This window comes from Vanessa tameamea, chromosome 5 (assembly GCF_037043105.1).
Source record: "Vanessa tameamea isolate UH-Manoa-2023 chromosome 5, ilVanTame1 primary haplotype, whole genome shotgun sequence".
Classification (NCBI taxonomy): domain Eukaryota; kingdom Metazoa; phylum Arthropoda; class Insecta; order Lepidoptera; family Nymphalidae; genus Vanessa; species Vanessa tameamea.
The window spans coordinates 2,727,213-2,752,679 of record NC_087313.1 but is presented as its reverse complement, the minus strand read 5'-3'; the positions used below and the strand labels follow the sequence as shown (position 1 = coordinate 2,752,679).

General features: G+C 33.3%; 3 protein-coding genes across 3 annotated transcripts; 2 read left to right on the top strand and 1 right to left on the bottom strand.

The window, feature by feature from the left end:
* The first annotated feature begins 240 nt into the window (after positions 1-240).
* Positions 241-11,993, top strand: LOC113392350 (actin nucleation-promoting factor WASL-like). Its single transcript, XM_064220835.1, has 11 exons — positions 241-594; positions 2,825-3,052; positions 3,847-3,946; positions 6,502-6,687; positions 7,194-7,310; positions 7,980-8,153; positions 8,550-8,636; positions 8,861-8,965; positions 9,171-9,364; positions 9,803-9,892; positions 10,081-11,993. The coding sequence occupies exons 1-11, from the start codon at positions 508-510 to the stop codon at positions 10,249-10,251; spliced, it is 1,539 nt and encodes a 512-aa protein (XP_064076905.1). The 5' UTR covers positions 241-507; the 3' UTR covers positions 10,252-11,993.
* Positions 11,994-13,423: 1,430 nt separating this feature from the next.
* LOC113392345 (zinc finger protein 208-like) lies at positions 13,424-21,695 on the bottom strand. The gene is made up of 6 exons (XM_026628728.2): positions 21,611-21,695; positions 21,316-21,479; positions 19,059-19,191; positions 17,862-18,927; positions 16,939-17,779; positions 13,424-16,845 (listed from the first exon to the last, which is right to left on the bottom strand). Exons 2-6 carry the CDS (start codon positions 21,433-21,435, stop codon positions 14,146-14,148), a joined length of 4,860 nt encoding a protein of 1,619 aa, XP_026484513.2. The 5' UTR covers positions 21,436-21,479; positions 21,611-21,695; the 3' UTR covers positions 13,424-14,145.
* A 258-nt stretch (positions 21,696-21,953) lies between these two features.
* LOC113392347 (RCC1 domain-containing protein 1) lies at positions 21,954-23,574 on the top strand. The gene is made up of 2 exons (XM_026628730.2): positions 21,954-22,710; positions 22,795-23,574. The coding sequence occupies exons 1-2, from the start codon at positions 22,091-22,093 to the stop codon at positions 23,285-23,287; spliced, it is 1,113 nt and encodes a 370-aa protein (XP_026484515.2). The 5' UTR covers positions 21,954-22,090; the 3' UTR covers positions 23,288-23,574.
* The last annotated feature ends 1,893 nt before the right edge of the window (positions 23,575-25,467 follow it).

Here is a 25,467-nt window from a genome sequence, read left to right as displayed (position 1 = left end):
GGATTATAATTATATAAAAGGGGTAAAATAATATAAGTGCTCATATTAGCAATAGAAGAATACAGAAAAAAAAGTAATGATGAATGTAAATATATTTAAATAAAAAAATAATTAAAGCGCACATATAAAATATTAATAATGTGTGACTCTTAATATAATTTTAAATAGTAATCAGTTTTGCAGGTGTGTCAATATAATGACGTCACTCTCAGAAAAACGAATTTGACAACTGCCTATTTAAAACTTGCAACACCAGTTTGATGATTGATGTTTCACGCACGGGACGTAGAGAAAGTAATTTTATATTTTTAGTAAATTGTACACATCAAATGGTCGAAAAAACACTTTTGTGTTGTGAGAAATGCTCGTGTTGCTGTTGTTGTTTAATTTCAAGTGCCAAAAAAGCAGACTTAGAGCATTAGAATGTCGGGAAATGGTGATGACTGACACATCCATTCGTGCTTATTTAAAGTGATTTTATGAGTGTTTTAGTGTAAGTTCAACAGGATGCCGAGGGGAGAAAATAGACCGAGCGTCCTGTTATCTCGTGATGAAAATGACCAGGTGTTTAGTCTCATTGGGCCGAAGTGCCAGGTTAGTTTACTTTGACCACTTGACTATCATGGCCTTCGATGAAATTCGTGTCCAGTAGATTAAGCGTATCACTCTATCGGCCTTTTATCAGTCGCCTAAAACTGATAAAAGCTTATTTTTGACAAGAATTTGATTTATGTGAATTTCTTGGAATTTAATCTATTACCTGTTGTGCTAATGCTTCTGTTGATGTCACACTAAATAAAGAACCTGTTTATGAATAATACACAACATTAATCAGATTATGAAAAAAATAAACTTTATCACCAAATATATTTAGATAAATATTCTATATATTAACTCTAAAACAAATAATAATATAAAAGCTATATAACTTAGAAAGTGTAACTTTATAATAGTTACCATATTAATACTCACCTTATGTGGACACATCATATTATGTGGATCATGGGTGGGTCACAAATAAAATAATTATATAACAACTTCACAACTAACAATGCACCATTAATATTCAATTACTTGTTGGTATAAGGCCAGGTGACACACAAAATACAATGTTGAATAGGACACTTAGTTCAGGTATAGGTAGGTTTATTAGAAAATAAAATTTTTATTTGATTTTTAAATATGCTTATTGTGAAAAACTGCAATGAATTTAATTCAAATCGGCAAAATAAAATCTTTAAATAATTGTCTTCCAAGTTTTTTGCTACCAAGATATCATGTGATAATATACATTAAACCTGAGTTATTATATTTATAATTTTTACAATAGTAGCAAGCTTTGATTAGATCCATATATTTAAATACTAGAAGGGATAAAATTAGGTATAAATACTGGATTTAATTGTGACCAGGAGCTAAAGTGTACACAAAATTTCAGCTCAATGCGTTTTAATGGAATAGGTTTAACATTCAGTTACACAAATTGATCAACCACATATACTCCCAAGTAAGGTTAAATATTTTATAAGGTTCATTGTAGTGACTGTTAATGTCTTTTTAAAAAAATATCATCATTCTCTTGTTATTATCTATTATATAATGTATATGTAAATTAAATGTATCAAATTTATATAATAACATTTTATTTCCATCTTTGTTATTTAAATATATCAAAAATGATAATATATTTTAATAGTAACTTTCCATATATTTTCAAAATACTGTCACACATCATTACATGCAAGGTATAGACTGAACTACAAAACAACTTCCTAAATTACCTGTGATTGTCACATAACTTGTTCTGCATCAAGACAATGAATTATTCCTAGCCTGTTACAATCATTGCATAATGAAAATAGAAATCTTGGCCATCATTTTCACCGTATTATATAAATTACTTTCTTCTCTAAACATATATAAAATCTTTTTTGTCTGTATAGTGTTATGATGGTAATAATATCATAATGATATAATAATGAGTTTTTGATAATTATGATTTCTGTAAAAATTTTAGTAACAAACTAAATTTTACTAGGTACGAATGTTTAATTTATTTCATTTAGAGAATAAATTAAAATATTTTGTTTCATTTAGTATTTAGTGCGCACATTATACTTTTTTATGTTAAAGCTTAAAAGGAAAAATGTTGTTTTCATTCCTTTATTGGAAATTAGAATGTAAACTACATTTATTCTTTCAGATCAATTATATAGCTCAAGTTGACAATTCTATTTAAGGAAAGACAGGAAACAGTCTGTATAGGCAATGCTTATATTTAAAAGTAGGTGAAAGTAACAATTGTTTAAGCTACTTCCACAGGACATTTCAAGTGTCAACTGTCTGTCAAATTAAGATGCAGTCCTGCATACAAATAATATGAATGCTTTTAAATAATAAAGTCACTTTAATCGAGCCATGACATTATTTCTTATCCTACTTATTGAAATGAAATACAAATCCACACTAACATTTTATTAGTAGGTGGTTTGTATTTTTCTTTTCTATATATAAAGTAAGTAGTTGTCGCCTGCAGCTTCACAAGTAATTTAGGGGTTGGTTGTCAGGTGTTAGGCAAAAATAAGCCTTAAAGCATTAAGTCCTTGGAGTTTAAGCTTGCATCATATACAATTTTATAAAAAATGGTTCAGCAGCTTGGCTGACATAAGAGCAACAGGCATTTAGACAGACAGATGTTTGCTACTTTTGCATTTAAAAAAATAAAAGAATAATATAAATATTCGAATAGATAGTTGAAAAGTTTTAATGAGTATAAGAGGTAAGTTTGTACTGTAATAAAATGCCTTCATTTTCCACATTTCAGAGCTTAGCAACGGCAGTAGTACAATTATTTACAACAGAGGGTCCGGCTCATTCAGAATGGAAGAAGAAAGACACAGGAGTCCTTTGTCTCATCAAAGACAACAGCAAGCGGTCCTATTTCTTCCGCATCTACTGTCTATACCGAAAATCAATGATATGGGAGCATGAAGTTTACTTGCAAATAGAATACAAGAGTCCTCGGCCATACTTACATACATTTGAAGCTGAGGTTAGATATCATGTCTTTCGATTGCTTAGTTCCACAATATGCCTCAATCTTTTCTTATGCAATTTTGCAACAACTTAGTTCAAATATAAAAGCATGCATTGGATTCACTTATTGAGGGTTTCATAACTTCCACACTATTGTATTTCCCATGGGAAATTATTGACTCAAGATTAAGGATTTTGTGTAGGTTTTCCTCTAAACCATTATTGCTATATTGTTAATTTATATTCTATTAATAATTAAGGTGATTCTTAAATATCATCTAAAAAGGTCATGTTATTATAACAATTGACAAATTTAAATTCTGCCCAAAATCTTTTTATTTTAATTATGCTTTATATTCGAGATTTATTCGCCTAATCTATACGATATTAATATAGTGTCTATACCACTGACTTGTAACCATGTTTTCTCCAAATGTTGACCAAATATATTTCGATACTCGAATCTATTGTCTCTGGTTTATTTTTCGAATGTGAGAAATCAAAAACCAAAAGATTCTCATTTAAGCATGATTGTTATTAGTTAAATAAGGTTTTACTCAATAATAACTTCAAATTAATTGGCTAATTAATTGCAAACTCTTTTCGTTTTTTTTTTTTTTTATTTTGTGCTAAGCACTGATATGTAATCAGTATGCTCAACACAGAAAATCAATAATGAATGTTATATCGCCATTTTTTGGATACCTACTAGCTACAACTGATTACGGATATTACTAACGTTATTGCTGAAAAGATAAAAATAAAGTCGTTATGTCGATTTCTAAAATATATTTTGTTGTGTTATTGCAGGAATATATGACAGCATTTAATTTTGCAAATGAAGATGAGGCAAGGGCGCTCCGTAATATACTTATCGAGAAAATTGAATTACGAAAACAAAGGAGAGAGGGTGAGTACGCAAAAGTAATAGTTACATAAAACTCACGAATTTAAAAAAAGCGCGTAATTTTGCGAAGTGAAACCTTTTTACGTAAGAAACGTTTTACTTAAAAATCTAATCTCATCGCGTTCCAATAAATTTCACCATTACATTTGTAATTTTTAAAAATGATATATGTGTACAAATATATTGTGTGTTAAATATATAAGTTGCTTGATATCAAACAGGACATTGGCTGAATGTTATGACCTGATACACACATTAACGAAAAAAAATATGTCCATTATTTTTTAATTTATTTATTAATTTCAGTAGAATGAAAAATCTATAATGGCTCAAGAACGTCTAGAGGCCGTTGATAGTAGATATAGTAGGGTTTGGTCAAGATTCAAGAGCTCTCGTATTGTCTCGGATATTGATAGTAGAAGATAACTTAGTTTATTGCTAACGTTAACGCTAATAATACATATTACGCTAAATATACGCTAACACTAATGTTCCAGTTATAAATCAACGATTTATTATTATAAATGATTAAAAAAACAAATTAAAATAAAAAAGTTATTAGTCGTATGTACCGATATATTTATTTATGTATTGTATAAAAAGATTAAATAATTAATAGGGAATTCGATTAAATAAATTACGAAATATTACCAAATTACTTCTTTCCTCAATAATTTCATTCATCATTCACTATAAAAGGAACTGGATAATTTTACTAATGTTTTCCTTTAGCCTTCAGTTTTACTTCTGTAAAGTTGTTTCTAAAAATGTTTTATATATCCTCTTATAAAATTTTGAAAAGATATAAAAAAAATATGATTTACAAATATGTTTTTTGTCTGTCATATTAAACCTAAACAAGGTAAAAATCGAGTGAGTAATTTGTTTGTCGAACACAAACAAACTATGTATATCGAAATGAAGAAAGTATTTAATGTCACGTGACACGTGATATGCGAATGAATGACGATAGAAATCGCATCGACTCGAATGCATTTGTGTAATCCCACTAAAACCCCGTTTATCGATAATACTTCCTACATGTTCATTTATAAATATACATTATAAATAAAGAAAATCAATAGAAAATGCAATTATTTTAGGCACACGATAAAAAAAAAGATAAATTTTAATTTGTGTGTATGCGTGCGAGCGAGAGGTGAGCGTGTGTGCGTACGCGCGAGCGTAGTGTGCACGGGGTATAGTGTGACCGTGGTAAGTGGGTTGTGTTAGGATATCAGGTAGATCTATAAATCGTTATACCGAACATTTATAACTGATGAGTTCATTTATTACATGTTTGTATTTTACTTGCTAATGACTAAATAAAAGCTAAAACAATACAAGTGAACGAGATTGATAACAATACAGTTTGTTTATAAACAATACAATCGAATGTTTTTCTGATTATTTCATCATCAAAAGGCGCATAAATGAAAAACAATGACATCCTACTACGCTCGATTATCTAATTAATTTTTAAATTAAGAGAGATAATGTCTGTGTAGTAAGTTAGTATAGGACGGAAAGTCGATCATGTTATTATTGTTACTCGTGGAACACTTCTAAGATAATCCAATTGATTGATCACTTCACAATTCGTTCTTAACACTATGGGTTCAAAGGGTTTTGTTTCTGCAAAACATCAGATATCCTCACTTGCCGCCCATTAAATCCAGAGCCCTAGACTCACGCCTAGTCAGCTTGCTGGCAAATGCCACTGTGGCAAGTTCTATTAGGTCTTAAAATGCTCAATTTACGATTATGGGAACATGGTTAAGGAAAATGTGGTCTCTTAAGTAGAATGAAATCCTGCAATAGCTCTACCAACCCTCAGTTGAACAGCTCCTTTGGCTTTCGGTTGAAAGTCTCCTTTGGCTAATATAATAAAATATGCTTATGTATATAACTGTGTACTTTTAACAAGTGTATTTCGTAACTTATTTGTTTTTGCGGTTATCTTAAATACCACTTTCGTTTAGTAGGGAGGGAAATATAATCTATTATTAAGTAACTATTGGAAACTTCAAAGTTGCCGCTAAATAAAGTTTGGTTATAAAGTAACATATAAGTACATAGAAAAGTCTGCGTTCAATTATGTATTTACAATATTAATTATGGTTTACATATACTAATTTGATAAAACTCAAATATGCTACCGTTTCTGATAATAAGTTTAACAATTACTTTGATACAATTATTGGAAAGAAAAACCCTCCATAGTTCCGTTTTTTTATGTGAAACATAGTGGTGCCCCTTGGGGTAAGACCGACTTGTATGACGTCGTGCCTCCTCTCTATCCCTGCTGCTCCCCTTTATGAGCGCGGTGCGTATATTATATATTCCGTTGCTATATATTTTATTATAATAATTACGTTCAAAATTAGTAGAATTTATGGGGTTCTTCAATGATAGAGATTTCTTGTTATTTAATACTTATAACACCGCATAGTTTTATGAAGATAGGATAGACCACTATAAAAATGTTGTCACGATAAAAATATGCTATCAATATTTATGTCATTATTAAACTTTGAAATTCATATATTTTATTCCAGAACGAAGACAACGATCGATGTTAGTTCCGCGGGCTAACAGCGCGTCGTCTTACACGTCGAACTTGTCGAGCTCGTCCAACCCGTCGGCCCGCGTGAACGGCGTGAGTGCGGCGCCCCCCGCGCCCACTCCCCCGCCGCCGCCGCTCGCCCTGCCCGCGCACACCGCCAAGACCAACACGCTGTCCAGTTAGTACTTTTCACAACATTTACGTAACTATTTTGAGTGGATTCCTTGAGAAATTTCGATGGATGTTGTTTACGGCTTAGTATAATATATTGTAAGTACATCACCACGTCCACTGCCCTTCATTTCAGGTCAATTCTAGCAAAACATTCCAATTCGCATGTGTATAATTATCACTATTGAGTTCTTAGCCTTGTTTAGTTACTATTTACAGTATAACTGATTTCACAGAGTCACCCTATAGACCCTACTCTAACATAGTCTTCTGGCGTACTGTCAAATGTTATATACACTATATAATAAAATACAACAATCTCAATATTAGAAATAGAAAAAATTACTACTTCATATCAATATGATATATTCCTAACAACATACAATGACTTCTTAGGGGAATTTTTGTATTAATTTTTATTTGTTATTTGTTCAAAGTTTTTTTAAATTCACGGCAAAGGCAGCACAATGTATAAATGTATACGAAAGTGACATTATATGTTTTAATTTACAGGTTATACATTGAAGGGTTCGAGCAAAAAGCCGAAGGGGCGAAAATTGACGAAGGCAGACATCGGCACGCCGAAAGATTTCGTACATGTATCCCACGTTGGCTGGGACGCGAACAAAGGTAATTAAATTCATGTGTTTTTTTTTAAATCATACTGCTTTATGCACCTTAGGAAAAATGATGAGTGCGTTTATGATGAGCGCACGCAGGTTTACATGAAAAACACATGATTAAGTTAAATATACTAAACTCAACAATACTCTAAAAAACAGCTGACTCAGGTTTTTATTAGTTTTATTTAAATAAAAACACTATATTAAATACTTTTTGAAAACTTAATTTCAATGAAATATAAAATTTCCATCTAATTTTACTGTATGACAAACAATTAAACTTTCTCATTTCAAATTAATTATTAGTAATAATTGAAGCCTTTTACAGTGTTAATGTCAGCCATTTAATTTGTCCACACCAACACACACATAAAAAAAATCATAACTTGGACTTACCCTAATGGCAACATTACGAATATGTTACAATAATGTTCCAATAGCAACTTAAGTGTCCGATAATTTGCTGTCTGCCTTCCTACCGTCAATAAATAAAATGGCTTAAAAATAATACTTAAAAGGTTCTATAAACTCAGTAAATGTGACAAAAGCAAAACAGATGAGATGTTTTTATTTTAAAAGCATGTAACTTTTGCATATAGGACCTTGAAATTGAATTCTTGTCAATTATTCTAAAGAAGAACACTAATAAGTTTTACTTCAAAACTTATGATTCCAGGTTTCGATGTTGACCTGCCCGACGATGAGATGCAATCGTTCCTAGCCAAAGCTGGCATAACGGATAAGCAGCTGAAGAACCAAGCCACGCGACAGTTTATATATGATTTCATCTGCTCGCACGGTGGCGCCGATGCTGTGAAGGAGGAGCTACACGACACGCCTAAGATAAAAGGTGCCGATATACATACACACAAATATATTCATACATTTGTTTATTATAGTAAGGCAGACATGTAAACAAGTCACCTGCTCGGCTGCTTGGTACTCAAGGCCAGACATTAACGCTGTAAGAAAAATAATAAACTTTACTTTACACCGTTTGTACGTCCCCAACCGGGTGGTATAGTTACACTGGATAAGCCCCTCCAGAACTCTGTAAAACTTCGTCATTACTGTTTAGTAGAATAACCAAGGGAATTGTACCTATAAGGATTGGTTTGCACAAACTCCTATTATTAGTAAAATAGACTTTGAAATATATAATTATATATTGAATAAAAACAGTATTTGTAATATATGAAGTATAATATACAGCTGTAAGCCTCTGACAATAATGTAACGGTTCCAGAGAGCTCTCGCGGAGCGGCTCCCCCCGCCGCGCCCCCCGCCCCACCCGTGCCCGCGCGCGCGCCGCACGCCATCCCGCCCGCGCCGCGTGAGTACTCACACACATGTGCACTGGCAAACTGCCACGGTGATAGGGGCTGACGTCTCAAAGTACCGAGCTAACATCTCAGGCTGGATCGATATCAAAATATTTGATTGAAGATATTCTCAGTATTAGCTCCGATTTTGGACAACTTAGATTAAGATATATTATATCGTAAAAAAAGTATCCGTTAAAGTTATACAGTGAATATATTATTTGAATTCCCCCAGCGTCCCGCGCGCCGCCCCCGCCGCCGGCGCGCGTGGTGCCGCCCGCGCCCCCGCCGCCCGCCTCGCTGGCGCCGCGCAACCCGCCGCCGCCGCGCCCCGTGCAGCGTGAGTACTAGTGCTGGGACAGCAGGCACATACAATACTCTACCTGAGAGTTTATAAAAATAGAATGTCTACCTAATCGACTTCTGTTGACTTTATCGCTCATGAAAAAGTCCTGTGTGTGAATTGTAATATTTAAGTAATTTAAAAAAGTTTAAAATTTAAGTAAATAATAAAACAAGCTTTCTAATTTAAATTTGTCGTACAGCGCCGGCGAGCGCGCCGCCGTCGGTACCGCCGCCGCCACCACCGCCGACAGCGCCGCCGCCACCGCCCGCCGCGCCACCCGCGCCGCCTCCGACGCCGCCCGCGCCTCCACCACCGCCGCCCCCCGACAGCGCCGGGTCAGACCCGCGTTCTGCTCTCATGGAGAGCATTCGCAGCGGGAACAAGTCGCTGAGAGTGAGTACCTTGTTTACGGGTAGAGATAGTAACCGACGAAACTAACGCTTAGTTAATTGCACAATATATTTAAGGTGACAGTATCTAAAACGGGATATTTACCATGTTTTTTATTTTTATTTGGTGGAGCTCGATATTTCGACATTATCTACGAATGTCTTGTTCACGACAAGACTACAAGACATTCGTAGATAATGTCGAAATATCGAGCTCCACCAAATAAAAATAAAAAACATGGTAAATATCCCGTTTTAGATACTGTTAGTAATAAAAATAACCATGTTAATTTAAAATCTTATATTTAAGGTGAATATAAATTTTATCGGAACTTGCAGGGCATACGATTGGCGCGTTAAATAATTTCCAATGCATCAGTGTAGTCGAGTCCAACAGTTTTACTTACATTATAACATTTATTTAATGTGTAATATTTTTCAGCACGTGGAAGTCGGATCGAAGACGTCCTTGAACGACGACAGCAGGAGTAATTTGCTCAGTGAAATACGACAGGGAATCAATTTGAGATCCGTAAGTAGACTTACGATAAACTTATCAACACTTGTAATCTTTGAGTATTTGTTGAAAGAGAAATTTATTTTCTTAGAATAATAATAATTTATTAAGATTTGTGATGGTAGCTCTATGCTACCCGCATATGAAGGGGCAGTGCGTTCCGCACCCTTATATTGTGAGTGTACTGAGGCTCGGGCCCGCAGGTGCGTCGCTCGAGCAGCTCCGGCGAGGAGCGCAGCGCGAGCAGCGCGGGTGAGGCGTGCGGGCTGGCGGGGGCGCTGCAGCGCGCGCTGCAGGAGCGAGCCCGCGCCATACACTCGTCCGAGTCGGAGGACAGCGACAACACCACCAGCGACGGCGAGTGGGACGACTAGCCGCGTGACGCCTCCGTCTCCGCACGCCTCGAGGCCGACAGGCGCATACTTCGCCTCCTGGTTTCGGATGACTCCTAATCGCATTTTCTAGAAGACGATTTACAAATTCGACACAAATTTAGTGATTCTATTATTCTCGGACTCGAGAATATCCTATCATTTTTGAACATTGATTATGTTCTAAAACAGTATAATTTTCATTCTTATATAAAGAAAATGAAGCTTATTAAATATATTCTTATATTCATGCAATAAGTCGTTCCTCAGGTGTTAGAAAAGGTAACAAAAATATGTGCCTATAATAGCTGTAAAGTTTGATTATATTTTGAAATTGTAACCTCAAAATGTTATTGTATTCGTAAAAATATATGTGCTGTATAATTTAGTATTTTCGCTTCACATTTATACAATCTTCTTTAGTACTATAATTCTTCACTATTAAAATCATAGCACAATAACATAGAGCATAAATACCTATATTAGACAAAAAAAATGGGTAAAAGATGAATCAGAATTAAATATATGTTCTGAATAATGAAGTAAACATTATATGGTGGCCAAATGAATGATCATAAGTCTGTTGCTCAAAACAAAACCATTGTTTTAATCTTGCACTTATTTGAAACAAATGCAACAACTGTAATCCAACTTATCAAAACTCATCTTATACACCGTACTATCATAACTGTTACAATATCATGTTATAGTATTCATAATCCTTTATAACGGTTATATCCTTAATTACATTATTACATTATTTACTTATTTGACATATAATATTAAATAATAATTTGTTATGTTATGTTGTATATTAATATATCTTGTATATGTGTACATAATATTCCAGTAAATAATCGACTGAGAATAACAAAAGGTGATTCTAAAACTTAGCAATTAATATAGATGTTAAGATAAAGGTAACATTACTATCGGTTAAAGTACTTTGTGATGTAAACTAAGTCTTATGTTCGACAATCCGTAACTGCCTTAGGTTTTGATGTATTATTTAATTGTATCTTGTAAGAGGAACATAATATATAGAGCAATAATTTTCAGTGTAACGAGCATTGATAAATGTTTAAGTAATAGTGCGCGTCTTCGTATAATTGATATTGAGGATAATAAGTTGCTTTGTAACGATTTTATTTAAATTAAAAGCCGCCGACCGGTGACGCAATGCTGGAATGTGCAAATTTCACAAACCAATGAACTTTGTCGGTTAGAAGAGGTAGCGCTTATATTTCAATACAAAGCGAAATATTGGCGGCTTTGAAACGAACAAATTTAATAAACGAATTCATTATTTAATTGAATTAACATATCTATGTTAGCTAGCTTGAAATTTTGCATTTATACTATTTTCAAGTATTTAAGCTCATTTGTCGACATTTTATAAATACATTAATCTTGTTATATTATTTTTTTTAAATCCTTCTGTCGCTATAACGTAGCAACTTTTTCACTTTTTATAAATTTATTTCTAGATCACTACACAAATCGCAGAAGCCTTCTTTTTTGGCTCATATTTCATTAAATTATTCAAACGCATGCAATGTCGTGTATTTAAATAAGTGTAGTTTTTAACTTTATAAATTGTAAAAAGACGCAAAGCTATTTTTATAATATTGAAATTACTTTTTCTATTGTTAATCAGTCAAGAGTGATGGGCGCCTTGTGACTCACAAGTAATGTTATAACCACCTGTAACACTGTTGACTAAATAAATAATTATTACTTTTAAACATTTTACTTATTAATATTCGTTTTATATTTAATAGTTTTATACATTAGATTAACTGTAATGTTTTATGAACATCATGAGTAAAGCAAGATCTGGCCTGGATGATGGCCATATTGATGCCTCCAGACCTGTTCTAACTAAGATAAGCCATCACCCTATTCAAATAAGATAAATATTTATCTTCAACAATTTAATTAACAGTGAATATTAATACCTTAGATGCGAATTTTTGGTCTGAAGTGGAGTTCCTGGGCAGTTGTCTACAGTACCTATTGGAGAATTCGTCCCAGACTGATAAAAAAAAATGAAGCAATGTAACGAACTTTTTCAATGATTGAAATTATGAGAATTAAAATTATAAAGTCGGTTCTCTTTTTGACACTCTTTATTACATCAATAAATTGTATTGTATTTAAAATTTACAAAATAAGATCAATAAAATTATCACAAAAAATAATCATATTTTTACGCACATTAACATGATTACGGATTACGTCGAAAATATATCGATATAACTATAAAGCATTAATAAAAATAATTACTAAATCAAAACTAATAATTTTATATATCAACAGAGCTTACTATACGAGTGCTATTGACGAGTTTTGCAATTCTATTATTAGTGCTTTTTGGAAGAACAAGTATTATATTATATATATTAACAAATATATTACAGTGTAGAGATTACGCAGAGATGGTACTATCTTTGCCTTTTTCTACTGGAATTACAAATAGTAATGTAATTAAAAAAATCCTAAGGAGGTACATTACTTCGAAACAAATATTATGCATCGGCTAACATCCTATTTACTAACATGTCCGACCCATCGAGTCGATGTATGTATGTCGACTATTTAGTAGAGTTAAATCAAGAAAAAACTGAAAATCACAAACAAGAATGTTAATAATTAATGAGAACGAAATCGCGCCAAAAACCTTACGGCGACCAGTAGAATCTAAACGTGTCACTAGGATACGTCCATTATTAAAAACTAATTAGATATAGTACTAACTTGGTAAATTTAGTGAACCAGATTTTTTGAGTCTAACTATCACCAAGAAAGGTTTATTAATAAATTGGGTGGTAAACATATTTTTATTTGGCTGATATAAAATAACGTTAATAGATAAATAATGGGCTAATGACATCTTACTTCAAAAAACTAAACACGATGATGGGCTCAATGTGATTCTATAAAACCAAACTCCTTATTGTAATTACTTGTTTATTTGCTGCCCCGGCTCCGTCATATTGCTTGTGATAAAGTTAAAACTGCAAGTGTTTTCAGGACCAAATCAATTTTGTCAATCGATTTTCAAGAAAACGATTGTCTTCGATGTTTGTCAATGCACAATATCTATTCTGAGGTACATCAATTGGACTAGTATCTCAGAGGGTGCCAACTGTTCTCGTGAATTAAAAAATATATATAAAGGAAGTATTTCATTTATTTCAAATCCACCAGTACTACGAGACATGCACAAAACAATAACTGATATTATTATAAAACGCGAAGTACTCAAGTTACTTAATATCTATTTCATATAGAAACATGACTTAAACCAACTATAACTAAAATATATCATTTCTATGGTGATAAATTATTTACAATATGGCAGCCTTATAGCTGGTGATTTGTATAATATTTACAAATGACTGACGATACACAATTAAATTGTAACTGACCTCATAATAATAAATCTAACAAATAAACCAATTCAAATAAGACATTTTATCAAAACCTTTCTTTGGCCTTCCATAATAATCATTTTCCAAAAAATTTTAATAAATCAGATAAAAAAAATTCTAATAAAGCACAATCACGATATTAAATAATGTCCTATTTAAAATAAATGCAGTGTAATAAACAATGCAGACATATGCAGCATTCCAAAAATATATATACAGCTAAGAAATACTGTAATTGATGCCCAAAAGGAATGCACCATACACATTATACAATATTATTAAATATAATTAAATAGTAAATTCTTTTTTAATCATTCATTACAACTAAATCGTCGAACAGATTTGATTATCATATTAATTTGAAGTAGCTAAAAATGATACCGACTCACAAAATCCTTCTATCGTAGATTTTGGCCTTACTTAATAACTACCTAGATATTTTGCATCGAATCAATATTAAGACTTAATCATCTATCGTTATAACAGGTACGTTCTCCTCAAAACCTATAGAATCATCGTCAGTTAGAACCACAATGTTACCACTAACACTACTCTGTCCATCGTTTTCACGATTGCATTTGCTATTAACTTCTTTTTTCTTAAAAAGCGACAGGACGTCGGATATTATTGGGGCGTGCACCATATCATGTACATTTCCTTCATCAATGTCAATAGAATTTTGACTGTCTTCATCTTGCGTTACTATCTCTTGCTCTTGATTCACCATCTCTTCTTCTTCTTCTTCTCCTTCCTCTTCGTGACCGTAATATTTCTCATCATCTTTTTCATCTTTCGGAACATAGGAATTAATAAGAGCCGGTAAGTTAGCGTCACATATAAATACTTTAGACGGATCCGAATCTTCTTTATCGCAATCATGGAGTGAAAACACTTTGGATGAAGTAAAATATTTGAAACATTGCTGACATTGATTTTGCAAATGTGCGCGGTAGTGGTTATGTAAATTGGGAAAATCTTCGTTACAAACAATGCACTGCTCAGGCATCACTGTGGCTCTGTAATGAAGCTTCTTAGAACACTTATGGACAATCTTCATATGTTTTATGAATGGACCATACTTTACAAACTGCTCGCCACATTTACGACATTTTATTGGTTTTTTCTTATACTTTCTACTTCTATGCGAAAATGCGTGAATATTGAAAGCATCCATGGTTTTAAACTTAAGTGAGCAGAAACGACACGAAATAGAACCTGATCCTCTGTGGATTTGATCATGTAGACGCTTTGAGTTTTTTCGAGTTACAGGTTTGAAACAGAAACTACATTCTTCGTATACAGGCCGAACGCCATTTGTATTAGTTTCAGTGACTTCCTCGTCGCTGTCGATAGCACAAAGATGATTATCATAATCTGCTCGGGAAAAGAAATACTCGCCACATTTTTTGCAACGATTTTCTTCGTGATAATCTAAATGTCTGTGTAAATTAAAGAATGTTTTCTGACAAATATCACATTTTTCTTCTATCGATTCTTTTGGTAGGACAATCCATTCTTTATCGTCTCCGTGAACATCTCTCATGTGATATATCATTTCTCTAAAAGCAACAAATGTCTCATCACAGTGCTCACATTTCGTTGGGTTATCGACATTTAGTTGGGAGAAGTGATGATTTTTGTGTTTCCTATACAATGTCATTGTATTAAACTTCCTATTGCAATATATACAGCCATAGTAGCCAACTGTGCGATGATAGATTTTATGAGTGCTGAGAGCATATTCATTTTCAAAAACTTTAAAGCAATAATCGCAAACAATTTCTTGTTTGCCTTCGCATGCCTTTTTAAACGTTTTGATTTCGTGTTGAGTGCGCAAGTGACAATCTAATTTCACTTGCAAATGGAAAGCTTTGTAACAAACATGGCACTTAACTTTTTTCGGGTAAATTTCAGTGTCGCCGATAAGTTTCTTTTTGTCACAGCTGAATGCAAGATGTCCCTCAAGGAACCTCAAAGAGCTAAAGTAATCAAAGCAGTAATTACATCGAAGAGAATTATGGTAATCAATGTGTCTTTCAAAGTTTCCTTTGCTAGCTAAGACTTTGAAACATATAGAACATTGTAGCTCTTTTAAAGGACCGTCCAAGGTCTGATTTCGTCGTTCCTCTATCCATGTCTCATTAATATCGTGGGCGTCCCGCAAATGGTAATGTAAATCGTAACCCCGCATAAAAGTTTCGGCGCAATGTGGACATTTCAATGGATTGTCGATATATTTTTGAGTGAGATGACCTTTTATATGGATCCTATGATTTTTCAATGATATGGTCTTTTTGCCACAGAATTTACATTTGTAGAATTCTGGCTTCCGTAAATGAGCTTCCTCGTGAAACTGTAATCTTCTTTCGTCTAAGAAAACTTTAGCACACAATTTACAAGAATAATAGTTTGGAGGGGGTGCGTCCGGATCCTCCTTTATCATTTTACTCTCCGGATGGGTCCGCCGCAAGTGGCGAATGAGTTTTACTAAGTCCGGATAGTAACGAGCACATATCGGACACTTCACTTTGTTTTTCCTAAGTTTTTCTATTCGTTTTTTATGCGATTGGTGATCAAAGTTATGGCCTTTCACGTGTCTCTTATAATAATCTTCATCGATGTATCCTTTTCCGCAAATATTACACTTATAAGGTCCATTATCGTCTTCGTAATGTGTTCTGGTGTGAAGTTCTAACCTTCTTTTGTTTGTGAACTGCAAATTGCAGATATGACATTCGTATCGAGCACCAAATAACGACGTCTTGGAATTATGCCACCGTATATGATGTTTAAGCGAGTTTTCCGAATCGCAAATTTTACCACAGTGATGACATGTATGCGTGCCATCAAATTTATTTTTATCGACCGAGTTAGGTAACACGTAACCCACAATAGTATTATTAGCACTTTCACCGCGCTTGTAATGAATTGCCATGTGTGAGAGATAAACCTTGCGATGCTGAAACACTCTCTTGCAAATCGAACACTCGTAATCTTTATTTTGAAAACGTGTTTGCTTGTGGTAGTTCATATGTGCCTGAGCCGCACGGAGATGTTTGCTCTTGCGATTACAGATCGAGCAAGTTAGCAATTTGGGGTCAAGATTAGTGTCATTATAGTGTTCGCGCATGTGGATTTTATAATGACACTGAAACCGGAAAGTCTGGAACAAAAATCAAAGTTAAATAATGTTAACTTAAAATTAAGTAATATTTAAATATTATACTATTTATAAATTATTTTAAATTATTATTACCTCCTTACAAACGAAGCATTCCAACTTCTTCTCCATGCTTTTCCCAACGTGATTATGCCAGTTCACGTGTCTTTTGAGAGATATCAACGTTGGCAGTTGTTTGTTGCAAATCGGACAAGTAAAGCCACTCATGTTGACAGAGGGTGAACCATTTTTAGCGGAAACCTCACCAAAGCCGTTGTGACTCTGGAGCTCGTCCAGGGGTTCCGCTTTCGTCACAACGACCTCACAAAAATCCGCCAAATCGGCTGACGGGGCATTAATTTTACTCGGCTGTTGCTTAAGCCTGTGTATTATTTTAATGTGATTCGCCAACGCACTGCAGCTCTTAAATTGCTCTTCGCATTCCATACATGTGTATAAATTTCTTGGCTTGATGTTGACAGATATATGTGTCTGATTGTGTTCGTTAATCGCACTCACTTTCATTTCAATGTCGCATATCAAACACCGCACGGAACAATTTTTTAAATTGATTTTAGCTCGTTTAAACCCTGAAGTCATTGGATGTTTGGTTCGTTTATGCTGCAAAAGCAGTCTTTTATATGAGAATTGCTTTTCGCAAATATCACAGGTATTATCTTCTTCGCCTTCGTCTTGGCTAGATTCTGAGTCGTAGTGGTTCATGGATTTAGTAGTTTCATTTAACAAGTCTGTGGAATTGTTCCTGTCCGGCGGTTCTATCTTTATTTTACTATCATTAGAATGTTTTTCTTCGTGTGTCAATAAAGATTTCTTGTATTTAAATGATTTATCACAAGTCTTGCATTTTAATGGCCCGCTTGAAACATTTGAACTATATTCGGAATGTACTGACGCTGAATCATCAATTGTGCTTGCTCTGAAATCAAGTAAATATTCAGTAAAAATATTTGGAAAGGAAATGATCAATTTATTTATCTATGGCTTTCTTAGATACCTACCTAGACTCTTCGTCACCGCCTTCGTCCGCTTCGTCTATGTTGGACATGTGAGCAGCTAGATGAGTTATCAACGAATCTTGGCTAGATAATTTCTTGTTACACATACGACATTGAAAGTTTTCCTGCTTCGATGTTATTTCTTGTAAAGATTTATTAGACGACAAAGGAAAAAAATGCGCTTTAATGTGCAAGAAATAACATCCCTTTTTAGTAATAACTTTTGTACAAACAGGGCATTCAAAAGTGGCGAGATTATTCTTCTGAGGACACACATTGAAGTGAGCGCTATGGATATAATAATCGTCGAAAGGCTGGCCGCAATACAAACAAGGGACGCATATTTTACCATTTTCGTTGTTCATTGAATTATCTCTCTTCAAAACCGCTGCGTGCACAACCCTCATGTGCTTCTCTAAGTTCTCGATTGTCTTGAACTTTGTTGTGCACATTTGGCAATCTATTTTGGCCACTTGTTGTACTGCATCGATTGGCTCCAATGATACCATTAGCTCTTTTCGAGGAGATTTGCCGCAAATGTCGTGATGGCGCTTTAACATTATTTTTAATTTAAATTGCTTTCCGCATTTGTCACATGATAGTTTGTCCTCTTCATCTGTAGCATCTTTTATTTCTTTCGGGGATTCAAAAGACAAATTTTTCAATGCATTTTTTCGTTTGTGACATTTCATATGAGCCGATAAACTGATATGTGTCCGGAATGCTTTACCGCATTGTTTGCATTTGTGTAGTAGCGGTTCATCGGAGTCAGTTTCAGCTGAATAAAAAGAAGCGCTATTGTCATCGTAATCAGAATCTGAATTCATCGAAAGTCTAGGCTTCTTCTGAGACATTCGTAGTTCGTCAACGCGTTTCGAACTTCCCGGTCGGTAATCGTGAGAACGGCTGCTTATAGATGCATCGTCAATACTGTCACCGCTTCGCTTACGAGATCTACTGACAGGTGTTACTTTATTTTCGAACGTCGATGATGGCTTAGAAACTTCAGTCTGTGATGAAAACGCTGAATCACTGCTCTGCCTGTTGGGTGGTGTTGGTGAACTGAACCCTGTTAATAGCAACAACAGCATTAGACTTAAATGTCCTAAACTTAAATACGTGAAAATTATTGAATCAAAAGCAAAAGTAGTAGTATCTTCTGAAAATAAGTTTAAGGTAACAAATAGGACGGACGCGTACCTGGCGGAGGAACATAGTTGCGTCTTAACTCTTGATCAGATCGTTCGCATTGTTGTTTAAATATATGAGCGCTACTGAGTTTTTGAATACATTCGCTGCAAATTTTATCTGGAAGCCCGTCGCCGTCGTATATCTATCGAACAATCCATCAGAATTAGATTATCTTATTGACATAAATTAATTATGATGCAGGAGAAAAATGTAATACACCACAATTCCATAAAGATAATGTCTAATATCTGAATAATATATTTAATGTTGATATTTCGTATATTTACTAGTTAGTTATTAACGTCACCCCAGCCTCGAAGTGGTCATCGAAGTGGCCCGAAAATGTTCTTTAAATAATAATATCAGCTTTATTTATAAACAGTTCCACAGTCACGATCAGTATGAGAAGAATGAGACCACAATATAAGGCGATAGCAGAATGGCAACGCAAAATTCGCACATCTTCAAGGACATCTTCTCAGATATACAGGTTTTGGAGTTGTGTTCAATCCCGTCTTAAGCACAAAAAATGCCCGGAGGCGAGGAGTGTTCTGGCGACCTCCCCTCCCCCTTAAAAAAGATTTCAATAATACATTTCCGTAGGTCCAAGACTTGACCACCATCAACGAGGCGGCCACGAAATCTCGACACCAGGATTATTGGTACCCAATACACCCTGGGTTAAGATGGGTCTGATTGTTTTTGTAAAACCGTTAAATCCAGAAAAAATTAACTAATTAATAAGTAAAAAAACTTCGAAAATCAGAGGCACACATCGTGAGACCAACATTTTGGGCTGCTATGCTAGTCTCTAGACTAGACTATGACAGTTTATAACTTAATTTTATTGTTATCATAAAAATTTGCTAAAAATTATTGTGTGAGAAAATTGGGCAAAGCCATGGTTTCAGCTTATATGAACAGACATGTTCCTAATGTATTAGCCTAAATTATAATCTTTTGTTAAATACCAACATAGACACTTCATTTAGAATAATTAAAAAAATGCTTTATATTATTTGAAAACATTTTAAAGTTACTTGTCTAATTATAGTAGAGCAAACATCAAAAATCTGAATATGATGGTTATTTAAATAGGTTGTAGTTATTAGAAAACTAGATTTCATCCGCAGCTTCACATTTGTGTGAAGGAGAGCCCCAAATTGTTGCACAAGTGTTAAGTTTCCTATATAATTTTCTGTACCCATTACAGCTGTATGTAAAATTCCACAATGATCAGATGTGTCATTAAAACAAACTAAATAGACATAGCAATAATAGACATTGAAGAAATTGGAGAAAGAATTGGATAGAGAAATATTTGATATTTAATTAGAAAGGTCATTTAATTGGTCAAAAAACATTCTAGAAATTATAATATGTAAACAATCTAAAAGAGCAGATTACTTACAATTATTATAAAATAAAGACTGAATTTGAATATGGAACCAAAAATTCTACTGAAAAATTATTTAAAATAGATTTTGAGATATGTTTTAAAATTAGAATTTTAATTGAACCAACCCATACAATATCTAAAAACATACTGAATTTTAGGTAAATAACATTTACTTAAAGTAAATAAACAATAATACTGTTACGTTTACATAATTTGGTGTTAAGGGAAGCATAATCAAAAAAGAATTAACACTAATGGGTTTTTTTTATAAATATTTAAACTAATACCTTATTCGGGTTATATAATAATCACAATAATGCTTTATAATAAAGACTAATTTCTGGGAAAAAATATATTAAAACAAGAAACCTAAATAATATCGGTAATACAAAATAAACAAATGAAAAACAATATAGAAAAAACACTACTTAACGAAACTACAGAAAATCTTGTAATAATAACAATGAGACAAATTTAAGAAGATAATACTCAAAAGTCAGTGGATGTAGAAATTATAGTCATGTAAATATAGAGAAAAATAAACAAACACAAAATATATATTAGAAAACAAATGATTACTAATGCGCATTCTATTAAACAACTGAGGAAACACGGAAAAACTACAATTACTCATAATCGAAACAGTTGCTGAACTTAAATTAGAATAGGCAAATTTTGACGAAATTGATAATTTTCAAATAATAGAGGTCAAATCGGCAAATATCAAAAATAAAAATATATTTAAGAACAAGAAAGGTGAAACACAAAGTCATTACGCTATTAAAAGTGGATCGTTTCATCACAAATGTAGTCATATTACAACAGATAGTTTCAATTTCATATAATCAGCTAAAATCTAGTACTTACTTTAACTCGGGCACATTCCATAACCATTTCGGCGAGTTGTAAGTTGTTGTCCATCGTAAAGATGGAATAGAAGTCGCCGAGCTTGAGACATAGTCTGCATTTTCCAAGCTTGAGAGCCATATTGATTTGTTCACAAAAACCTTCATTTCACTCAGAGATCACATCTGTTGAACGACGCGTAATTAAATCATCGATTTCAATATTATTGTTTTCTTTACAATCAATCACTTCGAATTCTGCATTGCTAATTACAATATCATCACGTATGTCAATGAAAACGCAATTTAAAAAGTACCTTAACAGCCGACAGCCGGCATTCTCCATTATCGAAATCAGAAATCGTGAAAGAAGAAACAGCATGATGAGTGTTGCCTTAGTATAAATTTCTATATTTTTCAAAAAATAAACAAAATAAATCCTTATTTCAATTTATGATTAATTAGAATTACTAACAAAATAACCATTTTACCTAAGTAGCCGTATACCTTATCATTTATCTAAACTTTCATATTACAGTAGCCCAGCGAGATAGATTTGATGGTCTCTTATTTTGTATTTGTATCAATTACATACGGTCCAGTCTTGACTCTTGTTGATTATTGACATTTCGCTAAAGCTAATAGTACTTTGCTTGCTATCGCAATGTTTCGCTTTTTATATTGATGTCTGTTTAAGGAATTTGTAAATTATAATAAATTGTATCAATATTTTAAAGAAGGGTATCGGTTTGGTGTAAATCTAATTGTTTTACTGTTTGCATTAAAATAGGGGTAATATGTATATTGTGACAGGAGCGAATTTATTCGGTCAGTGGTTTTCTTGGACAAAAAATATTAGTTTTTATGATAAATTTGAAATAATTCATCCTGAAATTGAAAGTAAATTTGATTTTAAAAAAGCGAAACTAATCACTTCATGCTGGTCGTATAATATATTCGATATTGATAACATATTTTATATTGCTGGATCATGGCATGGAAGAGACAATCAGATTGTTAAAATACCAGTACCTGAAGAAAAGAAACAGAGTTGTAAGGCATCAGGCCTTCTAATTACCGGTAATGATTACATGATTATATTAGTAGAGGCAGTAACACGATCTATTTGGTTTTTTGACTTTGAAACAGAAGATTTTAAAAAAGTAAAATTTAACGAAGAACCAATATTGGAAAATGCTGTAAAAAAATCAAAATTAACTGATGACGTAATAAAACTTGCAGCTACTAATAATACATTTATTTATTTAACATCTGAAGGAAATGTTTATACTGGACAGTTACCGAGTTATGTAGACACACATACATGTGTAGGAAAAGCTTGTGACATAGAATGTGGATATGAACATTACATGTTACTTACAACTGAAGGCAGAGTATACACTTGGGGAAATGGAAGGTAAACTTAAAATATATGCCTGCTATTGAATAGCACAACTTTATAATTAAATTCAATAAGCTACAATACAATTTTTTCTTACAGGAGACTCCAACTTGGACATGGTGACTTAACCAATTTGGATTTACCAACTGAAGTTGAGGCATTAGCTGGAATAAAAATAGTTAAAATCAAGGCTGGAGGTTGGCACTCGCTGGCACTTAGTGAGTATGGAGATTTGTATGCTTGGGGTTGGAATGATACTGGACAATTGGGTATGAATATAAATAAGGATGGAGAAGAAAATTTAGAAAGAAAGGGACAAAAAAACTACGCCATACCAAGACCCGTGGATATTTATAATGATCAAGGTGAAGAAATTGAGTTGATTATAAAAGACATTGCTTGTGGAACAAGACATTCAGCAATTTTACTTGAAGATAATACTATTTGGACTACCGGTTGTAATAAATATGGACAGCTTGGATTTTCTCCTAAGGATTATGAAAAATTGGAATATTTTAAAAAGTCATATCATAACCCCAATATTATCAGTGTAATCGGTGGACCTTGGAGTACTATTGTCGAAATTACTTAGAACCTCTAATTAAGTTAATATTAAATTAATGGGAAGTTACCTGGTAGGCTTAATTGTACTAATGATTGTCTAATAGTCTCATTTAGGAGATGATAAATGAGAACTTATGAAAGATCTATCACTGATTCTTTTAAGGATAAGATGAAGATTACATCAAAAACAAAATCCTAAAGATATAAAATAAAAGAATTCCACATAAACTGAAATTTGGTGATTGATATTTAATATGTGTTTAAAATTAACTATTGTAGTGTTTTCTTAATTGAAAAAATACATGTATGTATACACTTTTTGGTATGATTTTTTATTAAAGGAATACATAAATAGCTAAAAAAGCTAGTAAAAATATTATTAGTTTATTGTTAAGATTTTCTTGCAATTTTTTTGTTTTAAAGAAATTATTGTTTTTTTATTTATATTAGGTAGATGAATATCTAAAATTTTTCTTTTGTTTGCCTTAAGAAAAATGTGATGAATACTGACAAATAATGATGGATGATTTTATTAAATGAGGTTGTGGTGTCTGTCAGTGTTAAATGGAATCAGTACATCCTTATTTGTGCCAGAATTTACCAAAAAAGTGATATCACCTAAGATTTTAGTGGTTGGAGTATATTAGAGTGATTAGACAGTTGAATAAAGAAATTATATAAAGCCTACTTTCCCTTTTTGAGAAGAAGGTTAGGAGCATATTCCACCACACTGCTCCAATACGGGTTGGTGGATTCACATGTGGCAGAATTTAGTTGAAATTAGACACATGCAGGTTTCCTCTCGAGGTTTTCCTTCACCGCCGAGCACGAGATGCATTATTAACACAAATTAAGCACATAAATGTTCAGAGGTGCTTGCCTGGGTTTGAACTCGCAATCATTAGTTAAGATGTACGCGTTCTAACCACTGGGCCATCTCGGCTCCCATAAAGAAATGAGCTTTGTTGTTGACTATTTATAATTCTATTAATTCTCATTGGTATCAAAAAAATATATGTATATATACATACAACATATATAGGCATGCAGTTGGGCAAATTTGGCCGCCCTGCCAATGTCAATAACAAATATTAAAAATCACTTCGTAATCAATGCGTACCGCATGGCAGTCACCCGTCAGAACGGAACATATGTAGGTACCTACACTAAATATTGCTACTTAACGGTAGAATATGTGATGGACCTACTTTTAGTCAGGCTAGCATAAACCGCCAGTATCGAACTAGTCTAGCCCCTAGCCAGCTCTTTCGTAATGGACGAAGGTAGACGAACGATGTTTCAATAAGGTTTTTTGAGTTCAAACGATATTCATTATTCATAATAAAGACGTTTATGTTGTAAAGAAGTCAAAGCTTTTGGAGCTTTTTAAATTTATTATTATTAAATCTACTATCTATCTGTATTGCCTATCATCTATTGTTATATAATAACAACTAGTTGTCGCCCGCGGCTTCGCTCGCGTTTTAGGGGTTGGTTGTCATGTATTAGGCAAAGAAAGTAGACTTTGTCTTTTCTTGGAGTTCAAGTTTGCTTCTTACCAAATTTCATTACATTAGGTTCGTTGGTTTGGTAGTGAAAGAGCGACAGACCGAGTTATTTTCACATTTTTAACATTATTATAGAAGTATATATATGAATCACATTGTATCAATAATTAAAGTGGGCTTATTTGAGTTGCATTTATAAATTATTTATTTTGAACCTACTTTTCGTTTGTTTACATTTAAATATGATTTAAATGTCGAGTAGTGTGTACACCGGTTTTCATGGGTACGCCACTCCGAGGTCCCGGGTTCGATTCCCGGCCGAGTCGATGTAGAATAAAATCATTAGTTTTCTATGTTGTCTTGGGTCTGGGTGTTTGCGGTACCGTCGTTACTTCTGATATTCCATATCATAAGTGATTTAGCTACTTACAATAGGATCAGAGTAATGTATGTGATATTGTCCAATATTTATTTATTTATTTATTAAAAAGACTGGAGCGGTTCCTCTTTAAATAAAAAAAAGGAATTCGAAGTAATAGAAATAAATAAGTTGCCGTCAACATATTGAATATAAACCCCTTTTTTTTTAAATTATTGTTTCCTTTATTTTCGTGTTTATCTACGTTTCCGTAAACAGAAGGGACACGGAGGAACAAGGTTCGCAAGGTATAAATATCGGTAAAGCCTTATGGAGCATGGT

Bases quoted from the DNA above. Each gene is read 5' to 3' on its own strand.
- LOC113392347 (XM_026628730.2), top strand. From the start codon at position 22,091: ATGTATATTGTGACAGGAGCGAATTTATTCGGTCAGTGGTTTTCTTGG. The intron at 22,711-22,794 runs GTAAACTTAAAA...TTTTTCTTACAG, and splicing joins TACACTTGGGGAAATGGAAG to GAGACTCCAACTTGGACATG.
- LOC113392350 (XM_064220835.1), top strand. From the start codon at position 508: ATGCCGAGGGGAGAAAATAGACCGAGCGTCCTGTTATCTCGTGATGAA. The intron at 3,947-6,501 runs GTGAGTACGCAA...ATTTTATTCCAG, and splicing joins ACGAAAACAAAGGAGAGAGG to AACGAAGACAACGATCGATG. The intron at 6,688-7,193 runs GTTAGTACTTTT...TTTAATTTACAG, and splicing joins CAAGACCAACACGCTGTCCA to GTTATACATTGAAGGGTTCG.
- LOC113392345 (XM_026628728.2), bottom strand. From the start codon at position 21,435: ATGGCTCTCAAGCTTGGAAAATGCAGACTATGTCTCAAGCTCGGCGAC. The intron at 19,192-21,315 runs GTAAGTACTAGA...ATTGTTCGATAG, and splicing joins TGGAATGTGCCCGAGTTAAA to ATATACGACGGCGACGGGCT. The intron at 17,780-17,861 runs GTAGGTATCTAA...ACTTGATTTCAG, and splicing joins GGCGGTGACGAAGAGTCTAG to AGCAAGCACAATTGATGATT.